Source organism: Babylonia areolata, chromosome 8 (assembly GCF_041734735.1).
Source record: "Babylonia areolata isolate BAREFJ2019XMU chromosome 8, ASM4173473v1, whole genome shotgun sequence".
Lineage (NCBI taxonomy): Eukaryota > Metazoa > Mollusca > Gastropoda > Neogastropoda > Buccinidae > Babylonia > Babylonia areolata.
The window spans coordinates 27,190,984-27,213,483 of record NC_134883.1 but is presented as its reverse complement, the minus strand read 5'-3'; the positions used below and the strand labels follow the sequence as shown (position 1 = coordinate 27,213,483).

The window sequence follows — 22,500 nt, the reverse complement described above, 5'->3', positions numbered from 1 at the left end:
TTTTTGTTTGTTGTTGTTGTTGTTGGTTTTTTTGTTTTTTTTTTTTTTTTTTTTTTTTTTTGGGGGGGGGGGGGGGGGAGAGAGAAACTGTGTCGGGTTACACTGTGTATCTCACTTCCTTCATAAGTCGCTGTTGGAGTGCACGCTTGTTAACGATCAGCGCATACAACGCTCTGATCTATCAAAACACTGCGCTTGTTGTTGTGTTACTGTGATTGTGTAGCATTGTTATCATCTTCACCATCGTTGTTGTTATTGTTGTTGTTGTTGACGGGCGCAATAGCCGAGTGGTTAAAGCGTTGGACTGTCAATCTGAGGGTCCCGGGTTCGAATCACGGTGACGGCGCCTGGTGGGTAAAGGGTGGAGATTTTTACGATCTCCCAGGTCAACATATGTGCAGACCTGCTAGTGCCTGAACCCCTTTCGTGTGTATACGTAAGCAGAAGATCAAATACGCACGTTAAAGATCCTGTAATCCATGTCAGCGATCGGTGGGTTATGGAAACAAGAACATACCCAGCATGCACACCCCCGAAAACGGAGTATGGCTGCCTACATGGCGGGGTAAAAACGGTCATACACGTAAAAGCCCACTCGTGTGCATACGAGTGAACGCAGAAGAAGAAGAGAAGAAGTTGATGTTGTTGCTACTGCTGCTGCTGCTACTGCTTTTGTATCCGTTTTGGATGTATGTATGGAGATGGAGACTTGTATAATTATCGCCTATCTTCGGTCACAGATCAAACACTGAGCGCTTTACAAACACGTAGTCATTTGCACAACAGGCTGCCTACCTGAGCCGCTCATCATTCGTTTCCTGTGTCATTTTTTTTTATAAATCGGGTTTCAGTCAAAAGCGCACTAACACACACACACACACACACACACACACACACACACACACACACACACACACACACACACACACACACACACACACACACACACACACATATATATATATATATATATATATATATATACATTAAAGTTTTACGTGTATGAACATTTTTCGATAATAATTTCTGTCGTCGTAATCATTATGTATCATATTGTTGCTATCATCATCGTCGTCACCCTCCTCTTCATCCTATTCCATCTTAATGTTTTTGTTGACGTTGTTGTAAATATGAGTGTTAGTACTGGTTTCGTTATCACCATCACCATTTTCTAGATTATCATTTCTCGTGTTGTCCTCGTCGTCGTCGTCGTATCACGGTGCTGTTATCGTCATCACCTCCACCATCATCATCATCATCATCGTGATCATCATTTTGATGTTGTTGCTGCTGGTAGAAATCACTGTTGTAGATGCAGTTGCCGTTGTTCTTCTTCTTCTCGTATGTTGTTGTTGTTGTTGTTGTAGTACTGTGAATGAAAGACTGGTGTCCACGTTCTGTCTCCTCCCCCCCACACCCGACCCCCCACCTCTCCCACGCCCCCACACCCCACAGGACACGGTGTGTAACGCTGACCGGAGGTTCTGCCTGGGCCCCGCGGACCTTGTGTACCTGCTGGACAACCTGAGGGAACGCCTGGTCAAGTCTGGATGGAAGAGGGTGAATTTCCAGTCTGACCTTTACGTGTTCGAACACTTTCTTACTTATCAATCTATTGGTTCTTCTCTTCCCCCCCCCCCCCAAACCTCCCCCCCCCCACACCCCACTTCTATACCCCACCCCATCGTCTATATGTATATGTGCTGTGTGAATGTTTGTGGACAGACGTGTGTGGGTGAGGTGTGTCAGTTGTGAATGGGTGTACATTGTTTTTGAAATGGTTTATAATTTTTTTTAGCGAGTTTGTATCTTATTCTTAACATTAAAATAATCTCTCTCTCTCTCTCTCTCTCTCTCTCTCTCTCTCTCTATATATATATATATATATATATATATATATATATATATATGTGTGTGTGTGTGTGTGTGTGTGTGTGTGTTTATATGTATGTATATACATACATTATATATACATATATTACTGTGTCTTATTCCTGGTACCACATGTATTGTCAAATGCGCTTAAAGCCCTACTGGTAGCGGTATATAAATGCACATTATTTTTTTTTATTTTGTTATCATCACCACCACCACCACCACCATCATCATTATCATCAGTAATGGTTTCTCCACCGCAGTGGGAAGTCATTTACAGCTTAGTCTTTTGTGGAGAGGACTATGACTCAGAAATCAGGAGGCAAGATTGCACTGACTTACAGTGCTGCAGCCTTAGGAGCTTAGTTGGCATTTGGGAACCCCATCCCCAACGCCGTCTGTCCCAAAACCCTCATGGCCGAGAGAGTGGGGGATGTAGTTTGGGCAAGACGCTCTCCACTGTAATCATTTTCTAGCCCAGATTGTCACGACAAACAGATGCCGCCTCTGCTGGTGTTCTGATGGTCATAGTCGGACATCACTGGCTGTCATACGTATATTATTGTCGTAGTTTGTCGCTGTAATTGTTGTGTGATAGGCATAATGAGCGGTAGGGGTGGGGTTTGATGGGTAGGGGGGGGGGGGGTAGAGAAGTGGTAAGGGAAAGGAGGGGGAGTGAGAAAGAGTGACGGACGATGGTTTTGTCTCTTGAACAGTTGTGTGGAGATAGTCGGATAGAGTGAAGGAAGAAAAGAAAAGGTTTAAGGGGGAGGGAAGGGGAGGGGAGGATAGAGAGAAGGTATGGGGAGAGAAGAGACCTTCAAGACCCAGAGACAGAGAAAGGAGGGAAGGAAGGAGGGAGAGTCTTGATAGTGGACAAAGTAGAAGAGGAGATGGTTGGGGAAGGTGGTCGATACAGGGTCCTGGACAGTGTCTACCTGTTGGAGAAAGATCTTGAAAGGGGTGCTGGTCAACAATGGAAGAGTGCGTGTAGTGGGGCGGTGGTGGAGGGAGTGGGGGAGTGGGGGGGGTGGAACAGATAGGGGGAAATGAGAGAGATAGAGGGAAAGGGGGGGGGGGTGGGAGAGAGAGAGAGAGAGAGTAAAAGAACTGGGACTTAGGCCAAATGGTTTCAGAGAGAGAGAAAAAGAAGAGTAAGAAAGAAAGAAAGAGAGTGAAGAGTGCGGGTGGAAGAAGAGGGAATGGCAGAATTTGGTCTCATGCAAATGGCTTCAGAGACAAGAGAGAGAAAGGGAAGAAAAGGCTAGAAGAGGAGGTGAAGCGAGAGTGAGTGAGAGAGAGAGAGAGAGAGAAGAGGAAATTATTGGGTTCCAGACAAGTGGTCTGACTGCTGGACAGTCTCAAAAAGCACGTACGTACGTACACTGTACGTCTGGCGAAATGAGGATGGAGGAGGGGACAATAGGTCATTCACATCACGTTGGGAAAGGAGAAAAGAGGGGACAGGGGGAGAGAGTGAGGAGGCGAGAGCACAGACAGACAGACAGACAGACATAGACGAGTGACGTGTACGTTGCGTGAGAGCGGCGTTGCATTTACGTGTGCCTTCGTTTGTGTGTGTGTGTGTGTGTGGTGGGGATGGGGTCTGGGAGGGTTAAGTAGGGGGGGGGGGACGTTGGGGGGCCGGGGGGTTCCTTCTCGCTCTCTTTTTCTCTTCTTATTTTTATTTCCTGTCTGTCTGTCCACTTGCTTGTCTGTTTTTTCAATTTGATGAGAGAGAGAGAGAGAGAGAGAGGGGGGGGGGGAGAGAGAGAGAGAGAGAGAATGTGTGTGTGTGTGTGTGTGTGTGTGTGTGTGTGTGTGAGCTGGTAGGGTGGTGTTTGATTGCGGCGGAGGACTGTTGTTTCCTCTGTTGTGTCAGTCTGAATGTTTTTACGTTCTTTTTTTCTTTTCATGCTATTTTCTTCTTTTTTTCTTCTTTGGTTGGAATTGGCTGTGAAATGTGGAATAATCGGGAAACACGGAGATATGTTGATTGTGTTTTGATTTTTTTTTTTTTTCAGGTGTATCCAAGTCCTTCCTCGGTGCGTTTCACAGGTCTTCTTCAGGCTTCGGGACTTCAGGCCTCCACGATGTCGACACCATCAGCGAAAACCACCACCACCACCACCGCCACCACCACAAGCACAATATCCTCCTTCAACTTGAATACCATCAACCCTCCACCCCCACCACCGCCGTTACCCTTACCTTCCTCCTCCTCCTCCTCCTTTTCATCTCCTTCTTCTTCTTCTTCGTCGTCGTCGTCAGCAGTACTGAGGACGAGCCATCTGCACGCTCTTTTGCTGGGTCTGGAGAGCTTCTTTCTGAGGGCCAGTGAGGGAGGGCCGTCAGAGTCGTTTGAGGACCTCAATGTGCCCATGTAGGTGGAGGTTGTTGTTTTTTTTTTGTGTGTGTGGGGGGGGGTTCACTGTCAGTTTCAGTTCCAAGGCGGTGTTACAGCGTGATTAACTCACTCAGTACGGCCAGTCCTCTCTTCTCCTCTACACGGACCCCTCGGATGTCCAGTGGGTGTCTGAATGACCCAACCTTTAGCTTCCGTCGTCAGAATTGTGGTATTCTTTGTCAACATTCACCTCTTCAGTACAAGAGCCTTCCGCTTGCAATATTTTGATGGTGGTAATTGGGGTGAAGCGCTGTTAACGTCGTCTCTTTCGCCGTTCGTATGGAGAGAGTTAATTGATCTCATGTACGCTCCATAACTCAACCATTTCTCCCACGTTTGACTGGAAAAAATCAAACTGAGCGCCTGTCCAGTGATTCGGATCAGACGATAAACATGCACTTGGCGCATTGAAAAAACAACAACAAACAAACAAACAAAACGACATCATGGCAACGAGAGTGTTGTCCTCTGGCAAAATTCTGTTTAAGAAATCCACTCCGGTTGGTACACACACACACACACACACACACACACACACACACACACACACACACACACACACACACACACACACACACACACAAATTTATATATATATGTATCTCTGTGTGTATGTGTGTATATATCTATCTCTCTCTCTCTCTCTCTCTCTCTCTCTCTCTCTCTCTCTCTCTCTCTATATATATATATATATATATATATATGTGTGTGTGTGTGTGTGTGTATGTATGTATATATATATATATATATATATATATATATATATATATATATATATATATATATATATATATATATATATGCTTGTACTCGAGGCTTAGCCGGCTAAGCGCGTTGGGTTATGCTGCTGGTCAGGCATCTGCCCAGCAGACGTTGCGTATAGCTTGTATGGATTTGTTCGAACGCAGTGACGCCTCTTTGAGAAACTGAAACTGAAGCTACACAACATACAGTAAAATGTGTTTTGTAAAAAAACAAAAAAAAATTAAAAAAAAACACACCAAAAAACAAGAAAGTAGGTGGAGAATGAATTGTTGACTTTGACCAGTTTAGACGTTTTACTTTTTTTCACACTGGTTTACTGTTTGTGGTGTCTTTTGGCTGGAATTCGCTCGCCACAGAAAGAAGGTTGTGGTAGGGGTTTCCTGAAATGCTGTTTTGGGGGTGTTGGTCAAAAGCCAGTGACTGTGTGTGTGTGTGTGTGTGTGTGTGTGTGTGTGTGTGTGTGTGTGTGTGTTGGCGTGAACAGAAAAGGTTGCAGACTGGAGAGTGTTAGAAAAGGGCAATACATCAGACAATTAATTCAGCTAATCAATTGGACACGTCTGTCGAGACCGCTGAAAAACGATCCTTCTTCCTGTTCATTCTCAGTGGTTCTGGGGTGTGTGGGGTGGACAGGGGTTGGAGCGTGTGTGTGTGTGTGTGTGTGTGTGTGTGTGTTCGTTAGGGTGCAGGTGTGTGTGTATGCTTGTGTGTCTGTGCGTGTCTGTGTTCCCCCTGTCAGTTTTTATTTTATTTTATTTTTATGTCTATATAAAAAAAAAATAACCCAAACAGAGAGAGAAGAAGAACGCATGATAAAGAGAGAGAGGGAGGCAGACAGACACACAGACAGAGAATACAAATGTCAAATAAGAAGTTAACACGAGAGAGAGAGAGGGGGGAGAGAGAGAGAGGGAGCGAGAGAGAGATCGCCAGGATCAATTTCCGTGATCGGCTCAACTCTCAGGAAAGAGTGTTCGTCTGTGCTTTATTGTCCAATGTAATCTCCTGTCTGCCTTTCAGTCTTCACCACTTTGTCGCGTGTGTGTGTCTGTGTGTCTGTGTTTGTGTTCATATGTGTGTGTGTGTGTGTGTGAAAGTGTATGTGTATCTTTCTTTGATTTAACGTCTTTCCACTTTGAGTGATATTAGACGTATCGTGTGTGTGTGTGTGTGTGTGTGTGTGTGTGTGCGCGCGCGCGCGCGCGTGTTGGTGTGTGGGAGGTGGGGTTGGGATGAAGATTCAAGGGGGATATACAGAGAAAGGATAAACTATAGCAATGTAATAAGCTATTCACAAACATTATGTGAGACAGCATTTATCAACATGAACAACAACAAAAGTAAAAATAAGTATCGGTAGATCGCATCACAGAAACAGTCCTATTGGACTAAATGACAGGGATTCAGCAATTTCAAATATTCAAAGTGTATGCGTGTGTCTACGTTTGTGTTTATTTGTGGACGTGTGTGTGTGTGTGTGTGTGTGTGTGTGTGTGTGTGTGTGTGTGTGTGTGTGTGTGTGTGTGTGTGTGTGTGTGTGTGTGTGTGTGTACTCTGTGTGTGTGTGTGTTTGTGTGTGTGTGTGTGTGTGTGATCCATCTATCTATCTATCTATCTATAAGTCTTGCTTTCTCTCTTTCTTTCATTCTCTTTCTCCCTTGCTCTCTTTTTCTCATTCTCTCTCTCTCTCTCTCTCTCTCTCTCTGTATGTTTATCTATCTATCTATCTATCTATGCATACATCCACATCACAAACGTCACCTAAGCGAACTATTCCAGCGACCAGTCGGGCCCACAGGCGAGCGACCATCAAGAACCACTGGTGAAGAAACTTCCACAAGATCAAGGTTAGTGTTAACCATGGATGAATAACGAAAAAAGAATATATAATTGCATATTTGCGTATTCTTGGAGCTGATGCAGGATAGGATTGGGCGACTGTTCATCAGTGGGTAGTGTGTGTGTGTAGGTGTGTGTGTGTGAATAGAATAGAATAGAATAGATTTTATTGTCATGAAACCGTAAGGTTTATAAGACACAAAACCACAAAAAATACCCAACAAATGAACAAAAACAACAGGCCTACTACTACTACTACTACAACTATTGCTACTACTACACCTGCTGCTTTTTATCACAGCATGTGTCATTTTGCTCAGCAGGCTGCCTACTACCTGGGTAGAGCCGACTGACGGCTGCCACTGGGCGCTCATCATTCGTTTCCTGTGTCATTCAGTCAAGATTTCAAGCACGCACACACACACACACACACAAACACACGCTCAGGCAGACATGTAACATTTTACATGTGTGACCGTTTTGTTTATTTGCCCCCGCCATGTAGGCAGCCATACTCCGTTTTCGGTGGGGGGGGGGGTGCATGCTGGATATGCTTTTGTTTCCATAACCGATTGATTGCTGACATGGATTACAGGAGTCTTAAACGTGCGTGTTTGATCTGTGTGCGTATACACACGAAGGGGGTTCAGGTGGTTTTTGTGTGTGTGTGTGTGTGGCTGTGTCTGTGTATAAGTCTGTATCTGCGTTTGTGTATCGTATGTATCTGCGTCTGTGTTTATGATCACAATTATCAGATGAAATTATTTTTTTTTTACCAAACTTGTCATTCACTCAATTTATTTCTTGTAAATGACGATATTAGTATCAATAGCAGCAGCAGCAGGTGTAGTAGTAGCAATAGCTGTAGTAGTAGTAGTAGGCCTGTTGTTTTTGTTCATTTGTTTGAGTATTTTTTGTGTTTTTTGTTTTTGGTTGTTGTTGTTTTTCTCGTTTTTGTCTGTATGAAAATGTTGTCAGTTTTATCATCAATATTACTTTCTTCACTTTTTGTATGTGTGTGTTGTTGTTGTTGTTGTTGTTGTTGTTGCTTTTGTAATTTTGCCGTAATCGTTCAGTTTTCTTTGTATTTACACAAAGCTTAGGAAAGATCTCAGAGCAATCGACAGTCTTCTCATTTACATTACACGACCAAGATCACTTTGCTGATGACTTTTCGTGGTACTTAGCAGGTCTGCACATATGTGGATCTGAGAGATCGGAAGAATATCCACCCTTTACCCACCAGGCGCCGTCACCGAGATTCGAACCCGGGACCCTCAGATTGAAAGCCCAACGCTTTAACCACTCGGCTATTGCTCCTGTTGCTGTTGGATGTTTGGTGCCTTGGAGTCTGATTGCAGCCAGAGTTCTGTTTCTGATTTATTTTTATTACCACATCCCTTTCTTTTTAATTCATATTTTGTAGTAGAAGTGTGTGTGTGTGTGTGTGTGTGTGTGTGTGTGTGTTAAAAAGCGGGAAAGGTTATGTTTTGTATCGGGCTTGCTTTGCTACAACTGATGTGTGTGATTTTGTTAAAATCAATATGCTGTATGTAACTGTTTCACTTGTGATAATTATGTTCGTATCATAGACTTCACCGCGATTTCATGTGTTTTGTGTGTGTGTGTGTGTGTGTGTGTGTGTGTGTGTGTGTGTGTGTGTGTGTGTTACTTTGCTAAGAAATTTGTTCTCAGTGAATCTTACTGCATGAAAGAATGTCTTCAGTCTGAATTGATCGTTTATAGATCGTCCATTAGTTATACATCGTGACCATTATCCTTCCCGGCTGTGCAAGCCTGTATCTTCTGTTCGAGTCTTATTAATCATTGTAAGGGTTTCGTTGTGGATTTGCATGTTGGTTTTATTTTATTTATTTATTTATTTATTTATTTTTTTAATCTCACTTTGTTTTCAATGGCTGTTTCAGATACTGTTACTGGTCCACCATGCAGTGACGGTGAGCTGCTGTGTGTGTGTGTGTGTGTGTGTGTGTGTGTGTGTGTGTGTGTGTGTGTGTGTGTGTGTGTGTGTGTGTGTGTGTGTGTGTGTGTGTGTGTGTTTGTTCCATTTTAAAGTTTATGACGAGGTACGATAATTTTCTTTAATCAAATTTTGCTAAATTGCACGGTGATATTTCCCTCTTATCGTCTGACCATGAACTCATCATAATTAGATCGATTGGGCCAAAATCAATGCAGACGCGCAAATATTAAGATGATGATTTGTTATCCGCGAATCAAATGATTTAGTAGAAGACACTTAACCATGGTTAATTGGATGCTGGCTATATCCTTGAAAGAAAATGAAGAGTACAGTCATGGAGTTGTATGTTTGAGTGGGATTTGGTCGAGTTTCTTTGTGTTACGTTTATTTTTCTTCTTCTTTGAATTGTTGACGTGATACTTTGCATATGTATGGTGACAGTTCTGCCAATCTTTATTTAATTGCAGTGTGTAAAAGCTGTTGACGTAAAAAAAAAAAAGAAAAAAGAAATGGTGGTTGTTTCCCCCTTTTGTCAAAAGACCTTTATCAGTAAATGACAGTAAACAAGAGGCAAAGCCTTCAAGACTCACTTGTGCTTCGCGCTTTATCCAGTCAAGGAAGGAATTATGAGGAGAAAAAAAAGAGAGAGATTTAAATAATCGTTGAAAAGTGCAGTTCTGTATTAAATATGATATATAAATCAAGCTTGGGAGGAAAAAAGGAAGAAAAAAAAAAAGGTATGCGAGCGGGATCGAACCATGCATGTTTAGTTTCGAAGCAGGCAGACTAATCAGTGTTGACGTTTTCTTCCTCGTGCGATAAATAGATGTGATTATAGTGGATGTAATAATGCCGTTTAAATCATGTTTTTTGTGTGTGTTTTTTATATCTCGATTATTCCTTTATTACGGCGGTAAAGGAGACTTTGCTATCCCTTCAAGCACAAAGCAACACATGGTAGTATATCTGCACGAACCAGTCAAAGCCTACAACGAGCTGAAAGAAACGATCAATTCAATTTTTATTTTATGTTTATTCCAATTAATTCAGTGTCCACTTTAGAATATTTATATGCAGTAAACACGTCGATGGTTAAGTTAGTATCACAATTTAAAAAAAGAAAGAAAGAAAAAAGATTTTTTTTAAAGTCACACACACACACACACACACACACACACACACACACACACACAGAGAGAGAGAGAGAGAGAGAGAGAGAGAGAACTGAACACCAGGTTAAAACATAGACTCACTTTGTTTACACAAGTGGGTAAAAAATTTAACTTCAAGTTCTCTTTTCTCCCACCTGTGTGTGTGTGTGTGTGCTTGTTTGTGTGTGTGTGTGTGCTTGTGCTTGTAAGCATGGTGCGTTTGTGTGTCACACGAATTTGTCTGTATATATCTAAATATGTGTACATGTACGTGTGTGTGTGTGTGTGTGTGTGTGTGACCTTTTTATCTTTTATCTTTTATTTTTAAATTGCAGAACCAGGAAGCATGCCATACCTGTCAAGCATTGTCACCCGTCCTGCACTGACGCTGCGACCGGAGTTTTCTCCCTTCCAGACGGAGTATGAAGCGGAAGTGGAGCATCACGTGCAGCTGGTGACGGTGTGGGCGTGGTCACAAAGCTGTCAGTCACAGGCCCGCCTCGAGGATAAACATAACACTGAGAGGTAAATGGCCGTGTGGATGTGGCCACCAAGCTGTCGTGCCAGTCACTTAGCTACCTGGAGAATAAACACAAACCTTGACAAATGAGTGACAATTTGGGCGTGGTTACAGAACTATCGTGCCAATCACTTAGCTGCCTGGAGAATAAACACAAACCTTGACAAATGAGTGACAATTTGGGCGTGGTTACGGAGCTGTCGTGCCAATTACTTAGCTACCTGGAATAAACACAGACTGGATAAATGAATAACAAGGTGGGCATGGTTACAGAGGTGACAATCACAGGCCCGCCTCGAGGACAAACAACCTCGATAGGTAGTGATAATGATAATAATTATATGATATCATTATTATCATCATCATTATTATCATTATAATGATAAGTATAATGAGAATAAAGAATGGTGATAATAATAACGATCTTCATCATCATCATCATCATATTGGGTCTTGCTGAGTGTGGTGAACAAGCTTAAGAGCGAGCTCCATGATAAAAAAAAATTAAGCTAAACAATGCACACATGCGAAAGAGATTTTTTTTTTAAAGTATGTGTCACACAGTGCATCAGTGATCAGTTCTTCCAAGCTCCCCGGCCCCAACCAGACCACACACGCAAATAACGTCAGTAAAAGTTCAGCACACGCAGGCACCAACAGTAGGCTGGCTAAAGTCGGCTACTGATCTTCCACCCCAGCCGCCGCACACACCACATCAGTCCACAACAAACAACCAGTTCATCAAACTCACACACGCCTTACCCGCCCCACCCACTCAGTCAGTTCACAAGGTAAATGATAGCCACGCTTATACAAACAGTAGAGACTGAAAGATCATTTGAAGCTGGAGTTTAAGTGAGCGTGTGCATAGAGTAATTATTGTGGTCCTGTGTTCAAGAGTGTGTGTTTGTTTGTATGTGTGTGTGTGTGTGTGTGTGTGTTTTAAAAAAAAGTTGGATAGGTAGGGGGCTAATTTGTGGATGTGTAGCTGAAACCAGTATGTCATTTGTACTGCCTCAACTGAAAGCAGCTGTTCATTTGATGTGGCGAACGTTTAAGGGGTGATCACTGTGTGGGCGTGGTTACACAGCTAGCTAGCTAGCTGTCCATCATTGGCCCACGTTAAGGATCAGCATAATGGTGACAGGTGAATGACAGCATGGGTGTGGTCACAGTTTTGAATCGCAGGCCCGCCTCCACAGATAAACCAATAACACTGAGTGGGCTGTGTTACCTTACCTGACCTCCCCTACCCTTCCGTTCCCCCCCCCCCATACCTTATTTACCTCCACTTTCCTTCCCACCCCTTGATTTACCATACCTTATCCCCCCCTTGCCCTTCCCTCCCGTTGCCCCCTTCTCTTCCATTCTCTTCTAACCCATTCCCTCCCGTTACCATCTTTTATCTGACTTTACCTCCCCTTACCGTCCCTTCCCTCCCCTTCCCTCTCTTTACTTTTCCTTCCTTCCCCTTACCTAACCCCCCGTCGTCCTATTCTTCCCTCCCGTCACCTTCCCTCCCCTTCCCTTAACTTCTCTGCCCTTACCTTCCCTACCTTTACCTTCCCTACCTTTACCTTCCCTATCCATCCATCCCTCTTTCATTCCCCTTCACTTCCCTCCCCTTCCTTTACCTTCCCTACCTTTACCTTCCCTCTTACTTTCACTCCCCTTCACTACCCTCCCCTTCCCTTACCTTCAATACCCTTACCTTCCCTGTGTTTACCATCCCTATCCATCCATCCCTCTTACTTTCACTCCCCTTCACTTCCCTCCCCATCCCTTCTCTACCCTTACCTTCCCTACCTTTACCATCCCTACCTTTACCTTCCCTATCCATCCATCCCTCCCTCCCTCTTACTTTCACTCCCCTTCACTACCCTCCCCTTCCCTTCTCTTCTCTTACCTCCCCTACCCGTACCTTACCTCTCCTTACTTTACCTCCCCTACCCTTCCCTCCACTTACCTTACCTCCCTTTATCTACTTGAATCTTCCCTTCTCTCCCCTTCCCTTCTCTTCGCCTCCATGTGACCCCCTTCAGTTACCTGATCACCTTCTCTGTGTGTCTATGTGTGTGTGTGTGTGTGTGTGTGTGTGTGTGTGTGTGCGTGTGTGTCTGTGTGTGTGTGTGTGTGTGTCCGGGCCAGGTCGGCCAACCTGACGCTGGGCCTGGGAGCCAACACGCTGCGGATCCTGGTGGTGGACGGGGGGCACGAGGAGCCCTGGGTGGTCAACACCTACACCCTGCTGGTCACCCGACTGGAGGCTGACCACGGCCTGGGGCCTTTCCTCCCGTCCGTCCCACACGTCGTCTGCAGCCTCAAGCAGGTGGGCTGGAGTGTGGGCGGGTGGGGGGTGGGGGGGTGTGGGAGGTGGAGGCGGAGGGGGTCGGAGGGGGCTGGCGAGGGGAGGGGAGGGGGGGGGTTTGCGGTGGAAGATGAGGAAGAAGAGGAAGGAAGGAGCAGGTGGAGGATAATGATAGTTGTGTTGGTGGTGGTGGTGACGATGGTTATGGTGGTGGTGGTGGGGGTAGGTGGAGGAGGATGGTTATTGTGGTGTTGGTGATGGTTATGGTGGTGGTGGCGGTTGTGTGATAATAATGGCCCTCCCTCCCCCCCACACCCCACACCCCACACTCACCCCCTCCAATTCAGGCGAGAGTTAAATAGAAAGTTGCGTGCCTCTTGCGATATTCTGCTTTTCCACTCCACGGGACCTGCCAATCTTTCTGACCTCATCAGCGCTTGCACTCCCTCGAGAACTCTCCGCTCTTCCTGTGACTGTTACCTTCTGAAATGTCCTCGTGTCCAATACAAGAACCTATGGTGAACATTCTTTCCCCTTTGCTGCTCCTCATATCTGAAACAACTTTTTATCGTCATATGCCGTGCATTTGATTCCATCTCTGCCATTCGCTCTTCACTAAAAGCTCATTGTTTTAACTCTCTCCATACGAACGGCGAAAGAGACGACGTTAACAGCGTTTCACCCCAATTACCATCATCAAAATATTGCAAGCGTAAGGCTCTTATACTGAAGAGGTGAATGTTGACAAAGAATACCACAATTCTGACGAAGGAAGCTAAAGGTTGGGTCATTCAGACACCCACTGGACATCCGATGGGTCCGTGTAGAGGAGAAGAGAGGACTAGCCGTACTGAGTGAGTTAAAACGTATCTGTAAGTTCTCTGTGTTTCCTTCTTCTTCTCGAACACCACCCCATGCCTGTCATTTGTATTCACGACGAATGGAGGATGGAGAGTTTAAGGGCTGGGGTGTGTGTGTGTGTGGGGGGGGAGGGATTGGAGAAAAGGTGGTCATGAATGATTCATGTTAATTTGTAGCTTTTTTCTTCATGTAAAGTGCCTTGAGATCTTAGAGAGGAAGGGTGATATTCAAATGTACATTATGACGATGATTATTATTAATAGTTTTGGTGTTGGTGATGATGACGATGGTGATGGTAGTGGCGGTGGTGGTGGTCGTCGTTGTAGTGATGACGATGGTAGTGGTGGTGGTGATGATGATAGTGGTGGTGGGGAGGTAGTGGTAGTAGGCAGCGATAATGATGATGACAGTGGCGGTTGTGATGGTGATGATGGTGATGGTGATGGTGATGATGATAGTGGTAGTGTCGGTGGTGGTAGTGATTATGATGATGATGCTGAGCTCAACACCTCCCACCTTACCTCCACCACCCCACCCCGTCTATGAACACACACTTTTTCAAAACTAATACCGAGAGAGGTAAAGGACATAATGACAGAACATAACTCCTCCTCCTCCCCTCACACACAAAATTAACACCAAGACAGGAAACAAACCCAATGACAGAACATGACTCCTCCTTCTCCTCCTCTTCCTCCTCCTCCCCTCACACTCAAAACTAACACCAGGAGAATATAACTCCTCCTCCTCCTCCCCTCACACCCAAAATTAACGCCAAGAGAATATAACTCCTCCTCCTCCTCCTCCTCCTCCTCCTTGTCTCACACCCAAAACTAACACCAGGACAATATAACTCCTCCTCCTCCTCCTCCTCTCACACCCAAAACTAACGCCAAGAGAATATAACTCCTCCTCCTCCTCCTTCCCTCACACCCAAAACTAACACCAGGAGAATATAACTCCTCCTCCTCCTCCTCTCACATCCAAAACTAACACCAGGACAATATAACTCCTCCTCCTCCTCCTCCTCTCACACCCAAAACTAACGCCAAGAGAATATAACTCCTCCTCCTCCTCTCACACCCAAAACTAACACCAGGAGAATATAACTCCTCCTCCTCCTCCTCCCCTCACACCCAAAACTAACACCAGGAGAATATAACTCCTCCTCCTCCTCCTCCTTCCCTCACACCCAAAACTACACCAGGAATATAACTCCTCCTCCTCCTCCTTCCCTCACACCCAAAACTAACACCAGGAGAATATAACTCCTCCTCCTCCTCCTCTCACACCCAAAACTAACACCAGGAGAATATAACTCCTCCGCCTCCTCTCACACCCAAAACTAACACCAGGAGAATATAACTCCTCCGCCTCCTCTCACACCCAAAACTAACACCAGGAGAATATAACTCCTCCTCCTCCTCTCACACCCAAAACTAACACCAGGAGAATATAACTCCTCCTCCTCCTCCTCTCACACCCAAAACTAACACCAGGAGAATATAACTCCTCCTCCTCCTCCTCTCACACCCAAAACTAACACCAGGAGAATATAACTCCTCCTCCTCCTCCTCTCACACCCAAAACTAACACCAGGAGAATATAACTCCTCCTCCTCCTCCTCTCACACCCAAAACTAACACCAGGAGAATATAACTCCTCCTCCTCCTCCTCTCACACCCAAAACTAACACCAGGAGAATATAACTCCTCCGCCTCCTCTCTCACCCAAAACTAACACCAAGAGAATATGTGTTGTATTGTATTTCTCATTTTGTCACAGCAGATTTCTCTGTGTGAAATTCGGGCTGCTCTCCCCAGGGAGAGCGCGTCGCTTCACTAAAGCACCACCGATTTTTTTTATTTTTTCCTGCATGCAGTTTTATTTGTTTTTCCTATCGAAGTGGATTTTTCTACAGAATTTTGCCAGGAACAACCCTTTTGTTGCCGTCGGTTCTTTACGTGCGCTGAGTGCATGCTACACACGGGACCTCGGTTTATCGTCTCATTCGAATGACTAGCGTCCAGACCTCCACTCAAGGTCTAGTGGAGGGAGAGAAAATATCGGCGGCTGAGCCGTGATTCGAACCAGCGCGCATAGATTCTCTCGCTTCCTAGGCGGACGTGTTACCTCTAGGCCATAACTCCTCCTCCTTCTCCCCTCACACCCAAAACTAAAAGAATATAACTCCTCCTCCTCCCCTCATATCCCAAAACTAACAGCAAAAGAATATAACTCCTCCTCCTCCCCTCATACCCAAAACTAACAGCAAAAGAATATAACTCCTCCTCCTCCCCTCATACCCAAAACTAACAGCAAAAGAATATAACTCCTCCTCCTCCCCTCATACCCAAAACTAACACCAAGAGAATATAACTCCTCCTTCTCCTCCTCTCACACCCAAAACTAACAGCAAAAGAATATAATTCCTCCTCCTCCTCTCACACCCAAAACTAACAGCAAAAGAATATAACTCCTCCTCCTCCCCTAATACCCAAAACTAACAGCAAAAGAATATAACTCCTCCTCCTCCCCTCATACCCAAAACTAACAGCAAAAGAATATAACTCCTCCTCCTCCCCTCATACCCAAAACTAACAGCAAAAGAATATAACTCCTCCTCCTCCCCTAATACCCAAAACTAACAGCAAAAGAATATAACTCCTCCTCCTCCCCTCATACCCAAAACTAACAGCAAAAGAATATAACTCCTCCTTCTCCTCCTCTCACACCCAAAACTAACAGCAAAAGAATATAACTCCTCCTCCTCCCCTCATACCCAAAACTAACAGCAAAAGAATATAACTCCTCCTCCTCCCCTCATACCCAAAACTAACACCAAGAGAATATAACTCCTCCTTCTCCTCCTCTCACACCCAAAACTAACAGCAAAAGAATATAATTCCTCCTCCTCCTCTCACACCCAAAACTAACAGCAAAAGAATATAATTCCTCCTCCTCCTCTCACACCCAAAACTAACAGCAAAAGAATATAACTCCTTCTCCTCCTCACACCCAAAACTAACACCAAGATAATATAACTCTTCCCCACCCCCACCCCCCCCCACCCCGCACACACCCAAAAGTAATGCCAAGAGAGGTAAACGAACACAATGACAGAACATAACTCCTCCCCCCCCCCCCACAACCCCACGCCCCCTCCTCTACCGTCACACCCAAACCCAACACCAAGAGGTAAGGAACACAATGAAGGACTATAACCCCTCCTCTCCCCACCCCCCACCCCCCCATCCCCTCGCACCCTGGTCCCATCCAGGACTGCTCACTGGCCTACGCCCCCCGGGAGCCGTGCGGACTGCAGCCAGTGCCCTCCCTAAAGTCCTGGACCCTGTTCCTCAAGACACGTGCCCGTCTGCCTCCCTGCTCCACGGGGGACGCTCCTGGTGGGTGGCTCAGAGTGGCGTGCTGCAGTACAGCACACGATACAGGTTTCAGTTTTCAGTTTCTCAAGGAGGGCTTCACTGCCTTCGCGGCAAATCCATACACGCTACACACCACGTCTGCTAGGCAGAGATGCCTGACCGGCAGTATGACTCAACGCGCTTTTCTAGTCAGGTCTTGAGTGCCTGCATATTATATTTGTGAACCTATCAGAGTAGGATATCTTCAACTGAATTTTGCCAGAGGACATCACTCTCGTTGTCATGGGTTCTTTTTTTTCAGTGCGCCAAGTGCATGCTGCACACGGAACCTCGGTTTATCGTCTCATCTGAAAGACTAGACGCTCAGTTTGATTTTCCAGTCAGACTTGGGCGAAAGGGCGAGAGCAGGATTCGAACCCAGTCCCACACGGACTCTCTGTATTGGCAGATGTGTGTGTGTGTGTGTGTGTGTGTGTGTGTGTGTGTGTGTGTGTGTGTGTGTGTGTGTGTGTGTTTGCGTGTGTGTTTGCGTGTGTGTTTGCGCATGTGTAGTGAGTTAGCTTCATCACGAATTCTGTTGTAATTGTTTTTGCTGAAGCACATGTATATTCTTAATAGTGAACTATACGTGCGTTGATTATTGGCTGTTTTATTGGTTGGCTGGTGGATTGTTTGCTGGTTGATTATTGGTTGGTTGGTGGTTGTATTTGTTGTTGTTTTGTTTTTTCTCAAGGCCTGACTAAGCGCGTTGGGTTACGCTGCTGGTTAGGCATCTGCTTGGCAGATGTGGTGTAGCGTATATGGATTTGTCCGAACGCAGTGACGCTTCCTTGAGCTACCGATACTGATACTGTTGGTTGGTTGGTTGGTTGGTCCATCGGCTAATTGTTTGATTGTCGGGTTGGTTGGTTGTTTGTTGGTTTGACTGTTTGGTTTTTGGCTGGTTGGTTGGTTGGTTTGATTGGCTGGTTGGTTGTTGGTTTGACTGGTTTGTTGTTGGCTGATTGGTTGGTTGGTTGGTTGACTGATTGGTTGGTTGGTTGTTGGTTGGTTGGTTGGTTGACTGATTGGTTGGTTGGTTGTCTGATTGGTTGGTTAGTTGGTTGTTGGTTTAACTGGCTGGTTGGTTGTTGGCTGGTTGGTTGATTGTTGGTTTGACTGGTTGGTTGTTGGTTTGACTGGTTGGTTGTTGGTTGGTTGGTTTGACTGGTTGGTTGTTGGTTTACTGGTTGGCCGGTTGGTTGTTGGTTTGACTGGTTGGTTGTTGGTTTGACTGGTTGATTGTTGGTTTGACTGGTTGGTTGTTGGTTTGACTGGTTGGCTGGTTGGTTGGTTGCTGGCTGGTTGGTTGTTGGTTGGTTGGTTGGTTGGCTGGTTGGCTGGTTGGTTGGTTGGTTGTTTGTTGGTTTACTGGTTGGCTGCTGGCTGGTTGGTTGGTTGGCTTATTGGCTGGGCTGTTTAACTGGCTGGTTGACTGGTTGGCTAGTTGCTTGGTTGTCTGGTTGATTGTTGGTTGACTGGCTGGCTGGCTGGCTGGGTGGTTGCAGGCCAGTGGTACGTGCCTTGCAGCAGCTGTCGGGAGGAGGACGGCAGGTGCTACTGGAAGGAGGCGCTGTGGTCCCCCTTCTCCTGCAGGGAACCCAGGCTCTCCCGGCGTCAGCTGCAGCGATGCTTCCGGGACAAGAAGGTGTGCAGCAAGGAGAGAGAGAGATAGGGGGGTGGGGAGAGAGAGAGAGGTCGGGGGGGGGGAGGGGGGCAGGGAGAGAGAGAAAGAAGCAGGAAGAGGGAGTGAGAGGAGAGAGAGAGAGAAGGGGGGCAGGGAGAGAGAGAGAGGCAGGAAGAGGGAGTGAGAGGAGAGAGAGAGAGAAGGGGGGCAGGGAGAGAGAGAGAGAGGCAGGAAGAGGGAGTGAGAGGAGAGAGAGAGAGAGAGAAGATGGGGGCAGGGAGAGGGAGACAGAGAGAGGCACAGAGAGAGAGACAGACAGACAAAGAAGGTGAGAAAGACAGGAGAGACAGAGAAAAGGAAGTGAGAGAGACAGGGGGATGGAGACAGAGAAAGGGATTTGGGGACAGAGTGAGAGGGAGACATAGAGAGAGAGAGAGAGAGACAGAGAAATGGATAGGGAGACAGAGATAGGGGAGAGGGAGACACAGAGATGGATAGGAGAAAGAGAGGAGTAGACAGAGATATGGAGAGGCAGATAGAAAGAGGGCGGGGGAGAAAGAGAGAAGAGACGGAGACAGAGAAAGACAGAGAGAGTGAGGGAGAGAGAGGGGGGGGAGACAGAGATATGGAAAGGAGACAGAGAGAGAGGAAAAGGTGGTTTTTTTGGTTGGTTTGTTTTGTTGGGGTTTTTTTTTAGTTTTCAGTTGATTATTTATTTGTTTTTTGTTTTTGTTTTTCTCTTTCCCATCCCCAACCACCCACCCACACACACCTACACCCCCCCCCCCCACCCACACCCCCCATCCCCCCGCTACTCCCCCACCACCCCCACCCCCAGGTGCTGTTCATCGGAGACTCCACCAACCGAGGCGTGCTGCACTACCTGTCTCAGCGGGTCAACGGGTCTCTGTGGGACCCACCGGACAAGACGCATCACTTGAGGGTCTACCCGGCCCTCAACGGCAACTCCACCGTCTTCAGCTTCGCCTATTACCCGCAGTTCTGGCTGCCTGCCCACCACAGGCCTGTGTTCGACAAGGCGTTGTACCAGCTGATTCGGAGGTTCGATTCTTTGGTGGTGGGATTTGGGGGGGGAGGGGGGGGGAGCGTTGTGGGTTTTGTGCGTGTGTGTGTGTGTGGACAAAGCTGTTTACCAGAAGATTTGGAGGTTCGGTTTTGGTTCGTTTTCCCTTCTCTCTCTCTCTCTCTCTCTCTGTCTCTGTCTCTCTCTCTTTCTCTCTCTCTCTCTCTCTCTCTCTCTCTCTCTCTCTCTCTCTCTCCGTGGCTGTATCAACCATGTAGTCACTTTTTACTACAGCTAGTAGTATTGTAGGAACCATGAAATCTATCTTCGTTCTGTCAAAGGGCATTAGTTTACGTACATGCAGCTGTTACTACTGTACGAATCATGACTAATGATGAACTTCGCTCTGTCGAAGGACTCTTCCCCTGGCCAACAGCAGCGATACGGTGGTGGTGGTGGGGGGAGTGCACTGGCTGGCTACCCATCACCTCAAGGTGGTGCAGTCCGCCCTGGCCCGGTGAGTGCCCACTGGGGTGGTGACGATGGTGATCACAGCGACGACAACGACGATGATGTTGATGATGATGATGATGATGATGATCACAGCGACGACAACGACGATGATGTTGATGATGATGATGATGATCACAGCCACGACGACGACGATGATGTTGATGATGATGATGATGATCACAGCCACGACGACGACGATGATGTTGATGATGATGATCACAGCGACGACGACGACGATGATGTTGATGATGATGATGATGATCACAGCGACGACGACGACGATGATGTTGATGATGATGATGATGATCACAGCGACGACAACGATGATGATGATGACGATGGTGATCACAGCCACGACGACGATGATGATGATTACAGCGACGACAACGATGATGATGATGATGATGACGATGGTGATCACAGCGACGACGACGATGATGATGATGACGATGGTGATCACAGCGACGACGATGATGATGATGATGACGATGGTGATGATGACGACGACGACGACGATGACGATAATGATGATGGTGATGATTTTATATTGATTTTTGTTGTTGGTGGTGTTGTTATTGTTTGGTCACAACTGTTATCTCTGTAGTGAGATTCGGGCTGTCAGTGCATCACCACCCATTTTTTAAAATTTATTTTTCTTTCATTTTTTTTCCTGTCTGTGAGTGTAGTTACATTCGTTGCGCTGTCAAATCGGAAAGCCAGAAAAGACCCTATTGCTGCTGTGGATTCTTTTTACATGTCGTTGTTAAGTGCATACTTATTGTCAGATCCAAAAGACTAGCGTTCAGATCACCACTCAAGGCCTAGTGGAAGGGGCGGGGAGAGGAGTAAAAATCCGAGTCCCGACACGGAAATCAAAGCCTGGTCGTGTGCATGACCTCTAAGCTTTCACTTCACTTCCATTTCATGATGGTGCTGTGATAGTTGGTGGTGGCGAATCAAGTTTCAGTTTCAGTTTCTTGAGGAGGCGTCACTGCGTTCGGACAAAGGGTTATACGCTACACCACATCAGTCTGCTAGACAGATGCCTGAACAGCAGCATAACCCAAGGCGCTTAGTCAGGCCTTGAGTGCTTGCACATATGTTTGTGTACCAATCAGAGTGGATTTTTTTTTTCAGAATTTTTGCCAAAGGACAACACTTGTTGTCATCTGTTCTTTAGGTGTTATTTTGTATTGTTGTTTCTGTTTTTTATTATTGTTTTCTTTTGTTTGTTTTTTGTTGCTGTTTTTCAGTGCGCCAACTGCGTGCTGCAGGCGGTACCTTAGTTTATCGTCTGATCCGAATGACTGGACGCTCAGTTTGATTTTCCAGTCAAACTTAGGAGAAAGGGCGAGAGCGGGATTCGAACCCAGACCCTTACGGACACTGTATTGGCAGATGAACGTCTGAACCATTCTGCCACCTTGCTTCTTGATGGTGGTGTAGTGGGGGTGTTGGTGATGATGGATGATGGTGCTGATGAATGCCGCTGCTGCTGCTGCTGCTAATGATGATGATGTTGATTGATGACGACGACGACGAAGGCGACGATAACATTCTGAAAAAAAAAAAAAAAAAAAAAAATCGGAAAGTGACACTGTGCTGATAGCGTCAATCACAATCACTACTGCTGAAGTTTTAGTTTTGATGATAAGTGAACCGAATCGTAACTTGCTTCTAAAAGAAAGAACACGAGGAACACAGATCAGAAGCCTACAGAACGCTGAACTGTTTTGTTTTGTTTTTTGTCGGTACCACATATGGAGGGTTGGCCGAATGGCAGAGTGCCAGACTGGGGACGGACGGACGGACGGTCATGGGTTCGATTCCCATTAGAGTGGCGGTCCAGATGCTAGTCCTTCAGATCAAACGAAAAACCGTAACGAGACCTGTGTGTGCTGTATTCATGTACTTGGTGCACGTAAAATGACCCACGGCAACAAGTGAAGTTGTCTGTGGCAAAAAGTCTGTCGAAAAAACTGCCGTGATAGGGAAATCTTTCGTGACAAAGATACTTTGATGCATTTACAAACACATTAATTTTCACTGTTAAACACCCCCAACAGTGCTACAGTCACAAGCACACTTTCCCTGTCAGTGTCTATGGTCAGTGGTGGTTGTTAGGGTCACGACACGCATTCATGCTTCCCTAATGACTAATTTATGATTACTTCAGTTAGCACTGTATACCGACAACACAA

General features: G+C 46.0%; 1 protein-coding gene across 1 annotated transcript in view; it reads left to right on the top strand.

Annotated features, from left to right (window-relative positions):
- Positions 1-22,500, top strand: part of LOC143284697 (uncharacterized) — a 173,208-nt gene that overhangs the window by 139,831 nt on the left and 10,877 nt on the right. The window contains exons 11-20 of the mRNA XM_076591628.1: positions 1,456-1,560; positions 3,900-4,258; positions 6,827-6,894; positions 8,815-8,844; positions 10,357-10,546; positions 12,690-12,870; positions 16,991-17,117; positions 18,644-18,783; positions 19,601-19,824; positions 20,202-20,303. Of these exons, the coding sequence (XP_076447743.1) occupies positions 1,456-1,560; positions 3,900-4,258; positions 6,827-6,894; positions 8,815-8,844; positions 10,357-10,546; positions 12,690-12,870; positions 16,991-17,117; positions 18,644-18,783; positions 19,601-19,824; positions 20,202-20,303 (1,526 nt within the window). The remainder of the gene's footprint in view (positions 1-1,455; positions 1,561-3,899; positions 4,259-6,826; positions 6,895-8,814; positions 8,845-10,356; positions 10,547-12,689; positions 12,871-16,990; positions 17,118-18,643; positions 18,784-19,600; positions 19,825-20,201; positions 20,304-22,500) is intronic.